At 35.1% G+C, this 13,476-nt stretch overlaps 1 protein-coding gene across 3 annotated transcripts in view; it reads left to right on the top strand.

Annotated features, from left to right (window-relative positions):
* CEP85L (centrosomal protein 85 like) overlaps positions 1–12,448 on the top strand; it is a 173,018-nt gene extending 160,570 nt beyond the window's left edge. For all 3 annotated transcript variants that reach the window (XM_032862395.1, XM_032862396.1, XM_032862397.1), the window contains exons 11-13: positions 889–996; positions 2,872–3,103; positions 8,495–12,448. In XM_032862395.1, coding sequence (XP_032718286.1) covers positions 889–996; positions 2,872–3,103; positions 8,495–8,658 — 504 coding nt within the window. In that variant the 3' untranslated portion in view covers positions 8,659–12,448. The remainder of the gene's footprint in view (positions 1–888; positions 997–2,871; positions 3,104–8,494) is intronic.
* Positions 12,449–13,476: the final 1,028 nt, after the last annotated feature.

Here is a 13,476-nt window from a genome sequence, read left to right as displayed (position 1 = left end):
ATTGCTTTGTATTTGCAGTCTTAACTCCTGGTGACAGCTATCTTCTCTTATTCTAGCGAGACATAATATGAGGGGGGAGAACACCTTCCTCGTGAATTGTGTTTTAGGTAGTCAGCATTCTGAAGTAGTTTCAGAATTGAGACTAAATAAATACAGTCCTGAGGAGGAAATAAAAGAAATCTCTCGTTACATGTTTATTGATCTTGTGATTTCACAAAAGGAAAAAAGTGTTGGTTGAAACACCTAGAGATCACTGATATCTACAGAGTTTATGATGAGTTTGACCCAAGTACTCTTAAGATATGCCACATACTGCTTCAGTGCACTCAGGATATTCTTATAATAGTATCTTGTTCTGGATAATTCATAATTTTATAGAGTTAAGAGATTCATTTATTAAACCTTTGGCTTGAATTCAACATCATAACTATTACTTGGAATAACATACACTGAGAGAAGTGTGTTTAGCTATGTTTCAAATGATGGAAAATGAGGATGGTCTTACATTACTTTGTTTTATCTTATTAACCATAAGAAAAAAAGGGGGTGGTATGGATTTGCTAATACACTCTGAATGCATAAACAACAACAACAACAAAAAAAAAACAAAATAAGAACTGTTTTAAGATAGCATTAAATAGCAGCTGTTTAGGCTTAACATGTTTTACCCAGATTAAAAACTTTCTTGGTAAAGGTGGTTCTTGTTTTTCCTTTTGCTGACATCCACTCTAGAACAATATGGGTTGATTTAAAAGTGAAGGCCTCCATCTTCCAGGGGATAGGGAGGACAGATCCAAAGTATTCAGAGCCCATATTCCTAGTTACCTCTCTGACTGCGTTTTGCTTTTAGCATTAACATGCTTTGCTTTCTGATTCTCTTTATTTTAGACCATGCAAGGGAAACTTTCTAAAGAAAAATCAACTACTCAAAAGATGATGGAAGAGCTGGAAAAGAAAGAAAGAAACCTACAGAGATTAACAAAAACTTTGCTTGATGTGAGTAGAAAAAAATCAAATTACTTTGAAAGAATGATTCAGTACTTATTTAAGTTAAAGCAGATACTTATTTTGTACATATTCACAGAATATTTTTTACTTGAAGACTTGATTTCAGTGTGCCAATTAATTAACTCCATTAGGTTTCTTACAAAAGTATAATTAAAAGGCAAACTTTTATTTTTCTTATGTATCTGAATATAACTTCACAGACTTAACTGCAACATAGTCAAATATTATATAGAGATTCGGTCCCAAAGTAATTCAATAAAGCATAAATTGAATATAAATAAAATTACCTTTGAAAATCCTTAAGGAAGGTACAATGTTGACACTTCATCATCGGAACAGATCACGCTTTCTTCATTTAATTACAAGATGACACACTTGGCCTGCATTTAAGGATATGTTGTACAAAAAAAATAGTTATATTTTTTAACTCTCATCATGACATTTTGCCTCTAAATACCCAGAATGCATCTCCAAAAATTAGGCACATTTCCCATATAACTGTACCACAATTGTCAAACCCAACAAGAATAATATTCCTCAGTATTCAATAATACCATGAGTTGCATTTCATTTTGTCTTACGAAGTTTCTCACTTTTTCCATATTAGTGACTTGTTTTTTAAATCTGGGCCTATTGTATTAAAGGCTTATATATTGTCAGGCCTTCTAGATTTGTCTGATTGCTTTCTTATGGTGTCATTTATCTTGTTCTCTACCCCCTCTATCTCTTATAAACTAGAAGAGCTAAAGATATCATTAAGTCAAGACAAACATTTTTTGGCATGAAGACTTTGTAGGTGTTGTTCACGTCCTCAAATTATTTGTTTGATTATCCCACTGTAAGTGACAGAAATACTGATCTCACTGGTTAAAATGGTAACAGACTAATTCTTTCCATTGTCACATTATGGCCTCTGCAAATAGCAGGTAATCTGTGGAATGATACTTAGGTAACACTGAATATGTAGTTTATCAGTACCCTTTCCCTTGATGGTTTTAGTATTCACTGGTGATCATTGTCTAAATCATTACATGATTAAAAGAATCATATTTTTTCCTAATTATATTTACATTTTTTAGCTGGCATTCATCTATTAAAAAATCTTTTCCTCATCAGTACAGGCTTTTTGGTTATTTTGAAATACAGGTCTAACTAGAAAGCTAATTAAATTGCCTATAGCAATTTTCAGAATGAGAAGTAGATGGTGACAGTTTTGGGGATGAAGTGAAGGTAGCTTTTTCTGAGTGTAATAAATTATGAGTTCATATTGATAATCCCAATTTAAATTTCACAATTCAAAATTGTTAGGGTTTTTTTTCCTTTGGTTTTATACTTGTATTTCTTTTTCTCTTAATGCTGAAAATTTTGGTTCCTATCAACACTAACATAGCATACATACTTTTTTTCTCAATATGCAGCAGATAGTTTCAAAGTAAATAAATCATTACTGCTACTAACAGTAAAACTATAGGGTAGGGTTTAAAATTTCTTCATAGTTCTTTTTGTTCTTGGGATAAATTTTATTATAGAAGATTACATATACAACCAAGATACTTACTATGTGACATTATATAGCATGAGATACTCCTGGAAAGTAAGTCTGGGTTTGTTGCCTCTTTCACATTTACCCTAGGGCACGAGATGGCACAGAGGAATCATTGAGTCATTTCATTTCCACTATTTTAAATGCCTTTCTTTTTTCTTTTTTCCTACTGTGTGTATGCAGTTTAATTTGGTTAATGTGTATGTAATATGACTCTAACATTTCATTAATAAATGGGGGGAAATGTTCAGACAACTGCATGGCTTTGAATATTTTCACTGTTCTAACAACCTGATTTGTGTTTTCTTTATCTCTTGCAGAACCAAAGGCAAACAGAAGAGACATGCTCCTTATTGGATCAGGGCCAGGAAGCAGACCAATCCAGGCAGCAGACAGTACTTACCAAATGGCCACTATCTGATTTGAGTGTGATTGATCAGCTGTTCAAGGAAATGTCCTATTGTTTATTTGACTTGAAGGCATTGTGTAGTATTCTCAATCAGCGAGCTCAGGGCAAGGAACCTAATCTTTCGTTATTACTGGGAATCAGATGTAAGTCATTGATGCTTTGTTCTTACTATATTGCTTAGCAATTAGAAACCTGACTTCATGGATCAGGAACCTCTTACTGCCTTTTCCCTATTTGTTTTTATCTCCTTTCCTACTTAGATTTATAAATCTCTGAATAAATCTGTAGGTCTGTGAATACCTATTATTACTTGATTGCTAGGACTTACCTCATACTTAGAGAAGTGAGCAGTGTCATATTGGTATGGACTGCCACTTGGCAGAATGCCTACAGAGCTTCCTGTGTGGATGAGCTGTGCTGGATCTGCTAATATGTGATTGGAGTGGTAGTTCAATGTGATAGTCCTGATTACTCTTCTAAAAGTAATGATTCTATTGGCTTTCACGTGGTAATTGCCTAAGGTAATGATCCAGCCATTTGTCTGCTGGTAAAATATTTAAGAGAAGATACTCCTTTGCTTTTCCTATGCAGTGTATGTCTGTGGCAGTTGCTTAATGTAAGTACCAGTGCTGGGGCACCTGGGTGGCTCGGATGGTTTAGCGTCTGCCTTCGGCTCAGGTCATGATCCCTTCCTGGGATCGAGCCCCACGTGGGCTCCCAGCTCAGTGGGGAGTCTGCTTCTCTCTCTCTCTCTGCCTTTCCCTCTGCTTGTCTCTTTTCTCTCTCAAATGAACGAATAAAATCTTTAAAGATATATATATATATATATATATACTAGATATATATGTATATATATATATAAAATAAAAAAGAAAATATATATTCTCTGTGTCTGTGCTGTCACAAGAGCTAATTTTCATGGCCTGTGGATCTGTTGCCCTTGTCATGCATTTACACTCTGGCCTTATCCCTTTCAATATGACACCACCACCCCCATTGTTCCTCAGTTCCATGTTCTTCCACACATAGTTGTAAGATCTGCCACAGGAATATCCTAGTTTCTCTTCTGTGCTGCTTTTGCAGAAACACACATCTCTGCGTGTGGTTCTAAATTACTATAATATTGACATATTGGTGTCTTTTGAATACAGAAGAAATGGGCATAAGTAAGGAAATATGATTGGAGTAAGACCATAATAAGGTTTATGCACTTTCTATGTTGTATTGAAAAAATGCCTAATAATATAGTTAATGTGTGACTAGAGTGGAGAGTAGTTTTATTTACAGTTTCATCAAAAAGATTCTACCAGGGGTGCCTGGGTGGCTCAGTGGGTTAAGCCGCTGCCTTCGGCTCAGGTCATGATCCCAGGGTCCTGGGATCGAGTCCCGCATCGGGCTCTCTGCTCAACAGGGAGCCTGCTTCCCTTCCTCTCTCTCTGCCTGCCTCTCTGCCTACTTGTGATCTCAGTCAAATAAATAAATAAAATCTTTAAAAAAAAAAAGATTCTACCGATTGGCGTCATGATAGTTATTTTGGCAAACCAAGTAATACTTTCCACCAAAGTATATCCCTTGTTAAATGAAACATGTAACTGTGCTCGGAGAGGTCAGCAGAATTTTCCCTTCCACTTCACAGATGTTTATATACATATGTTTGGGTATGTAAAAAACACTTTAACGTGTAAATATATTGACTTAGTAAGTAATGATTTATATAGTCCAGATACTAAGGTGCAGATAATGCAGTTGAACACAGCCCTTGGCTGCCACACAAACTCGATTACTAGAGCATTGTGATAAGTACTATAATTGAGATGTGGATGGAGGAAAATGGGGGCCCAAGGGGAAAACTAACTAAATGGGAAGGGCTGTGAAGGCTCTGATGTTTGGCTTAAATCTCTGGAGGAGAGGTTTGCCAGGTCATGGGGCGATTTAGTCAGCAGAAGTCAGTTACTTCTCTTGAAGAAGTAAAAGCTGACATACAGAAGACTCAATTCTCTTTACCATTTTAGAAGTAGTCACCCCTTCAGTTATTTTGTAACTTTCTACATTTTTATTCTCCTGTATAGTATTTGTCACCTTTTCCAGTAATTAGATTAAGAGAGCTATCCAAACATGAATATAAAGGGAGATTGAAGAACTTTGTCACATTGACCTCCCAGTGTATCCCTCTTTCAGTCTTTCAGGTTTAAACCCATATCCCTTACCTTGTATCTTGGTACTGTGAAAATTTGACCAGTTAGGTAATTTGTCAAAAACCAGTGGATTTTGAATCCTTATCTCCTCACTCCACCCATTGTTCAGTGACACTCTTTACCCCACCCTTCTTTTTTTAAAAATGCTCTGCTACCACGGTTTCCATGGCTTTGTTTTCTAGGTTCTGCTTCTGCCTTTATGACTGCTCAGTCTTAGTGTTCTCTGGAATTCTCTGCCATTTAAATTATTACTGTCCCCCAGAAATCTTTTGTTGCTCATTTTTTTTCTTTTTTAAAATTGGATTATTTGTGGGGTTTTTGGTACTGTGTTGTATAAATTCTTTATATATTTTGAAAATTAACCTTTATCCAGTATATCATTTGCAAATACCTTCTCCCATCTTGTAGATTGTCTTTATTTTGTTGATGGTTTTTGTTTTGCTATGCAAAAGCTTTTCCTTTTGGTATAATCCCAGTAGTTTGATTTTGGCTTTTTGTTTCATTTGCCTGAGAAGACCTATCTAGAAAAATGTTTCTATGGCCTATGTCAAAGAAATTACCACCTGTGTTTTCTTCCAGGAGTTTTTTATTGGTTTCAGGTCTCCTATTTAGGTCTTTAATCGATTTTGAGTTTATTTTTGTGTATAGTCTAAGGAAGCAGTCCAGTTTCTGAACGTAGCTGTCCAATTTCCCCAACACCATTTGTTGAAGAGATTGTCTTCTCCACGTTGTATATTTTTGCTTCCATTGTCAAAGATTAATTGACCGTATAAGCATAAATTTATCTCTGGTCTCTCTATTCTGTTCTGTCGATCTATGTGTCTGTTTTTGTACCAGTACTATATTGTTTTTGATTACTATAGCTTTGTAATACATCTTCAAATCTGGGATTATGATACCTCTACCTTTGTTCTTTCGCAAGATTGCTTTGGCTGTTTGGGGTCTTTTGTGGTTCCATACAAATTTTAGGATTGTTTCACAACATTTGTGAAAAGTGTTGGTATTTTGACTGGGATTACATTAAATCTGTAGATTACTTTGGGTTGTATGGATATTTTAACAATGTTAGTCCTTCCAATCCATGAGCTTGCTATCTCTTTCCAGTTTGTTGGTGTTCAGTTTCTTTCATCCATGTTTTAAAGTTTAGGGCATACAGGTCTTTCATCTCCTTAGTTAAGTGTATTCCTTGGTATTATATTCTTTTTGGTGCAATTGTAGATGGGATTGTTTTCTTAATTACTCATTCTGCTTCTTCACTATTAGTATATAGAAATGCAACGATTTCTTTATACTTCTGTAATTTCGTGTCCTGTGACTTTACTGAATTCATTTATCAATTCTTTGGTAAGTCTTCAGGGTTTTCTGCAAAGAGTGTCATCTACAAACAGTGTAAATTTTACTGATTCCTCAATAATTTGGGTGTTTTTGTCTCTCTTTTTGTATATTTTCTCTTAGTAATCTTACCCATGTCCTTTTGCTTTCTTTTAGTGCTGTCCCTTTGACCCATACAGACATTTATCTCTTACCTGCCTAGAATGGCCCCCCGGGCTCTTGTTTATACTTTCCTTTTATTAGAACCAGTTATTCTATAGGCATCATAGGACTCAACTATGTCCAAAAGAGAACCTACTTTTCTTCCCTCCGCAAACCTTCCCTCCCTAATCCTGTACCTCACTAGTGGTGCTAGTGAGTAGCACCACTATCCACCTGTCTGCCCTAATCCAGATTTTTCTCCACCCTGTTCTTTCCTTCATCTGGGTATGTCCTTTGCCTAGTCCCTAACCCCTATATAACTTAGGATGGTTGAGCTCTATCATTTCTACCAGTCCCTTCTTAGCATTCATTCCTTCCATTACATCTCCATTGTACTGTTGCCTTAAATGAAGCTTTCAAAGTCCTTCACCTGGACTGGTCTCTCTGTCCACTGTCTTGCCCACTTTCCCCCACTAATCCATTTTTTTCACAATGCTGCCAGAGTGATCTAACCTAATGGTAATTCTGATTTCCAAATATTTACAGTCCCCTAAAATAGAGATAGGTAGGTCTCACATGCCTCTTTAGCCTTATTTCTTGACCCTTACCTTCATAATTTGTGCTCTGCCATTTTAGAGCTGGTTACTTACTTTCTTGAAGTTTCTCAGATTCTTTGGTTTTCTGCCTTTGTGCCTTTGTTCATTCTGCATCTTGGCCCATCCAATGAACCTGCACCCTCTCCAGTTAGGCTGGTTGTTCTCTTCCTTGTGCCACTGTAGTCTGTGTATGGTGGTAGGACACCTACAATACTTAACTGTGCTTACTTGTTTATGAAGTATATATAAATCATTAAGAATAAACCACTACATCCATTATTTTGCTGGCCTTTCCATCTAGCATAGTGCCTGGATCATGGTAGGTGTTCAGTTAGTGTTTGTTGAATTAACAAATAAGTTAATCTGACTCTTACACCTCCAGTAAGCTACCAATGCCAGTAAAGGCATAAGGAAAGATTTATTTATTTATTTATTTATTTATAAAGATTTTATTTATTTGACAGAGAGAGAGGTGACAAGTAGGCAGAGAGGCAGGCAGAGAAAGGGGGGGGAGGCAGGCTCCCCACTGAGCAGAGATCCCAGGACCCTGAGATCGTGACCTGAGCTGAAGGCAGAGGCTTAACCCACTGAGCCACCCAGATGCCCCAAGGAAAGATTTATTTTACAATTATTGACTCCATCTGCTTTCATATTGAGATGTACTGACAAAGAGAGGAACTGAGGTAAATAATTAACAGCCAGCTGACTCAGGGCCTCACCCTCCCCACCATAGGTCATTCAGCCATTGGGCAGCTAGCCATCAGCCCAATTGAATTGCGTGGGGTTGTAGCATTCCACACACCACACATAAACATACATATATATACATATACATACATATACACACACGCTTACCATATATTTTGGAAATTTATGCTTTCATGCTAATAAACCCATTTTGCAGTCTATAAAAATTAAAGCTATCACTCCTTAATACAGAAGTGATTTTCAGTTTTTTGTCAAGTCAGAATGAGTGCTGTAGTTGAGCTAGAGAGCTATTAGGGCATGCTTTTTCTTACTTTTGGAATGTTGTCATCCTTTAAACATGTTGAACATGTGTATTACAGTATGGATTTAATGCAATTTAATTAGCAAAAATTTAAAAGGAGCAGGTAAACAAGATCTATTTAATACTGAATGATACATTTAAACCTGAACCTGATTGGTATTCAGGATACAACATTGTATTTCTAATGATAATTAAGTTAAAATTCCTAAAATGCCTTTGGTCAAAAAAGTGTGAGACATTCTCCATATTTTATTTCCACAGCAATGAACTGTTCAGCTGAAGAGACTGAGAATGACTATAGCCCAGAAACACTCAGTAAAAAATTGTCAGATGTATGCCAGTTACGGAGGGACATCGATGAATTAAGGACTACAATATCCGACCGCTATGCTCAGGACATGGGAGACAACTGCATTACCCAGTGATCAGCTCTTGGTTCCACAGCAATAACGACCCATTGTTAAATGCTGCTGTGTTACAGTTCTTCATATTTCTGTTTAGGAGCCATAATGGAAAGTCACAAGTGACATATAGGACTTTTTTTTTCTGTGGATTTGTTTTCCTGGGGGAGAAAGGGGATTTGATGAGGCTTCAAAGGGGGCTTCTCTAATCAGGCCAAAAAACCAAATTACTATTTGAAAAATGTGATGAAGTGTACAAGAAAAACAAAAAATTTGTCTTCTCATACTACTGATTGTAGGACCAAGCTGTGAATAGTGCCCTTCAGATAAAGGGATAGGATTTCTTTTTATCTGTAGCTATGTGTGTGTGTGTGTGTGCGCACATGCGTGCACATGTGTGTTTATTCACAAAATTATAAGGATTTCTAGGGTCAAAGCAAAGCTTCCGAGAAAGGCACACACTGTTTATTCCTGTATTTCTTTTCTTTCATGTAGAAACTTGTGTTGTTCTTTGAGGTTTTCAAGGGCTGGCTGAACAAGAGTTCCAACAGCAGGCAAGTGTTTTAGTAGGAGTACAGCTGGCAAAACCATGTGTCTTTTGAACAACCACTGTGCCGCGATGATGAGGTTGTGGGGTTGGGTTGATTTAGTACTGTGGGTAGGTCAGCTATTTTTCCAGAGTGATTATGGGTTGCCTTAGAGGTTATGAAATTTTGATGTGATAATCTTTTCATTAGCATTGCAATTTATATATCACAAGGCAACTTAACATAATTTGAACTAATTTTAACATGTCCCTTACTATTAACAATTTTTCACTTACATGTATCAATGTAAACAAAGCCATAAAGAATTAATGCTAACCATCTAAAGCCATTGTTGTAAAAGAAGGATTAACAAAGTCACTCTGGAGCAATAGTTTATTTATCCAATTCTCACGTTTACAATTTAATAGTTTTGTATGTTTTAAAGTTAAAACTACTTTAAGAAAAAGCCAACCTGTATTCTTGAGATCTGAATTATCACAAACATAAAACAATATTAAAACCAGGTGGTATTTCAATTATACCTATTAGGTAAAGTACATTAAAAACTGGGTTTTTCATATAATACAAGGTTATTTCTTCTCTGGAGTACAGGATATCATTATGAAATGAAACTGCTTTTTAAGTAGACATACAATTATTTAAACTTCAAACAAGTATTTTCCTGTTTTATTTGGAATTTTGGGAGGATTATATGTTTTATTACTTTAGAACGTTTATTACATTCTTTTGAATACACTTAGTTATGGCAATCATTGTTCTTTACAAACTGGTTTGTTTTCTTGATGCAACCAGGTCTCAAGTAGGGCAAGACCAAATAAGAGGTAGAAGAAATAAGGGGTGTGAATTCAACAGGATAATACTGTTTGGGGCAAGAACAGATCACATGTCTGTTTCTGTTGCCAGGCTTATCTACTGGTATAAAGACTGCTCCTAGAAAAGATTTTTCTTAAATATTTTCAGCAGTGAAAACATGTGGGATAAAAACTTAAAGGAAACTCCCCAGGAAGACATTCAGTTCAGAATTTGGCTAATATGCAGCGCTCAGTAAGTTATTCTGTGGTTATGTTACAACAGTCAGTTATAATACATTGTAAGTACATCCAACTGTACTTTTGTTTAGTGCCTGAGTCCTCCCTACTCTTACTTCTTTGGATCTGGGCACTAAGAAATCAGTGCATGATAGTGATTCTGCATTCCAAGTACTTATGCTCATATGGAAAAGTCACTTGTAAGAACATGGCATTCTAATGTGTTCATTTGTTTTTTAACGGTGGTTTGAAGACAATCAGGGAGTAGTAAATTTATACCAAAAATCTGAATCAAAGAACTCTGCCTTGTAAAAATATCTGTAAAAATGGGCCTTTATATTAAGAAGTAGATACTAGCATCTGAAAGAGATAAACCACAGTGCAACACACAATATTCTTAACATTCTCTCTGAATAGAAACTCCAACCCTTCCCTTTCAACTTCCACAGGTTGGGAAATAAAGGCACCCTAAGATGATAGTACTGATGTGCATAAATAATCACTGATTTGCGTCACTAGGTTCTTAATGTCTTCTAGGTTTTTAGTATATGTTTTTGGGTTTTATGGTTATTAGTGTTGTTTTGAACAAACTTTTGGTCATTTGCTTTAATTTACTGTAGACATACTTTTGTTTTCTGACGTGGGGTAAAATATTTAATTTTTTAAATAAGTTTTCTTTTAAAACTTACAGAATTTGACTTCATTCACATGTCTTGAGGTAAAAATGTGTTAATTTAGAAAATTGACTACTACTGGTGTATTTCCACTTCCAAAATGTCTACCTCCTCATAAATAAAAAAGGAAAATAAGATGTGATAGTTTAAGTATAACCCTGAGTTACAAAATTAATCTCTTGGAGTTTGGAGTTTGTGAAGGGACCTAGGTAATAAGTAGACAGTCTTGGACGGAATATTGTTGGGGAAATGAAATAGTAGTATTCTATTTGTCAGCATTTAATTTTAATTTTATTTTTCAGAAAATTCCCCTTTCCCAAGATAACTTCTTCTGTTAGATTGTAATAATACTGGTATCTCATTGGAAACAAAGATTTGACTGTTAGGTCAAGTAAGACGGGCAAATAGAAACACTAAGTGTCTTATTCTAGTTTGAACTAGGATGTTCTCAGACGTTATTATACTGATATATGTCTGAGATGAAAATTAACCTAAATTTTGAAGTTAAATCTATTTGGGTGATTTCCTTAGATGTAAAAACTTTTTAATTATGCTTTTGTGAATTAAATGCTTGTCTTCTTAGGAAGTATCTCATGCAGTATTAACATTTATTATTGGTCTTCTGGATTTTGAAGTTGAGATTATTCTGCCTCAGTCACACTAAAGCAGGGATAAAGTAACAGTATCTCAGTAAAAGACCCACTTACCTGTGCAGACAAAAATAACGGAATCAAAGGCACAATAGTTAGTTGTCTTTTCTTTTGATGTCTGAAGGATACTTTAGTTAAGCTGTTAGTAAATTTTCAGTGGCCTCTAATTTTAAAAGCTTAAGTAGTGACTAGATCAGTCATGCCTGGATTTCTTTTTTAAATAAGTGTTGCCCCTTTTTATATTTGAAATGGGATTCAGCATTTAATATTAACAACATTATTTTTTTGTGAAATTTATTTTGGTCATGACAGTTTAGTCAACTGAATTAGGCTTCTTTCAGTAGCTTGTTAAAGACAATCTCAAGGGCTGCAAAGTGTTGCTAAAGTGGATATTGTACATTTCTAACTCAGTAATGAGCTTACGAATTAATTTTGTCATAGTTCAAGACATTACTAGAAATCCCTTAGAGGATGTTTTTAAAGGAACTACTTTATTGGGAAAACGTTCTTTCGATATCAGTAATCGTTCATTGGATAACTTAGTAACCGAGAATTTGGGACTGTATTTTTACATAGCATAGTTCAGCTCAGGCACACCTTTAGTTTGAATTATTGGCATTCTCTTATGTAGATTTCTATCATTATAGATATGTAATAATAAGCAATTCTCATAACCATGCTTACTCAGACTATATCATTTGAAACTGCCAGTAGCTGTAGCTCTCAGAGCCAAAGTTAATTCATTTTGTTTCCGTTTTTGACAATTTTCAGTGTTCACAAAACAAGAAAAATAATTTCCTATTTGGTGAAAGAGTATAATTTCCAACTTTACCCCAAGATGCCATGGTGATATATTGCTGTATGATAATATTATACATTTAATCATGAAAGGGGAATGCTTTTAGATTTTTTTTCTTAAGTACTGAGTATATTAATGTAGTTTCAAGTCAGTAAGTCATTAACAACACTATTGTAGCTGCATACAGAGAGAACCTTTTGTGCCTTTTTGCCTGCAGTAAGCGTTCATTTCTGTTTTACATGAGTTATAAGAATGTTGATGATTATTGCACCTTGTTCTTCTATAAATAGACCTAATTAAGGATTTTTTCTTAAGCAAGGAGCAGGTTTTCATTATTAGGTTAGATACCTTAAGTTAGGAAACATGAGAGGATATATGTTTTTGGAGCCCAACCTTTCCCCAGTGTAGTAAAGCAGGAAACTCCTCCCAGAATGTAGTTATTTGTGTGTATATGTGTGTACATATATGTATAAATATTTAAATACAGAAACAAAGTTTGGCATCACAGTGGTGTGATGACAAGAAGTAGTAAGGTGCTAGCTAGGTGGTTACATTAAAAGCACAGCAGAGTGTATAATCAGTCACTATGACTGGTGGTTTTTGTAAACTAGGTTCAGTTTTTGAACCACCCATAATACCTCATGTGTAAATACAGAGTGGTCGTGACTTAATTGAAATACAGTTATTGTAAAAAGAATGTGAAGCCACTGGTTGGCTTATGCCTTCTGATCTATCATTCTTGCCTCTTTTTTTGTAAAGGGGTTATTTTTTTTGTTTCTGTTTTTTAATAGGGTTTACAGCTAGAATTTTGAATGCCAAAGTTCTATTTATTAAATTTAAAAAAGTTTTCAATGTTAATGGCTAAGTATTTTTCCACTGGACTATTGTTTGTGATGTTGGAATTTGTATTTACAGAGAAATAAATTTTTTATAAAAAGATATATGTCTTTGGAAGTGCCTAATCTTAACATAAGAATGTATTTGAAATTTCAGACTCCACTGAATTCTCGAGGATAAGAATATGCTGACTTGACTTTTAGGTAAAAGCTTTCTATGAATACACAAGAGAATCTTTGACTAGAATACTTCTGCTTTTAGTCTGTCTTAAAATTTCTTTTCAGGTACTGAAAAGCTTTTTCTCAG

Source organism: Lontra canadensis, unplaced genomic scaffold (genome assembly GCF_010015895.1).
Source record: "Lontra canadensis isolate GAN:19392208 unplaced genomic scaffold, GSC_riverotter_1.0 scaffold23, whole genome shotgun sequence".
Taxonomy (NCBI): domain Eukaryota; kingdom Metazoa; phylum Chordata; class Mammalia; order Carnivora; family Mustelidae; genus Lontra; species Lontra canadensis.
This window is presented reverse-complemented; position numbering and strand designations above follow the sequence as displayed.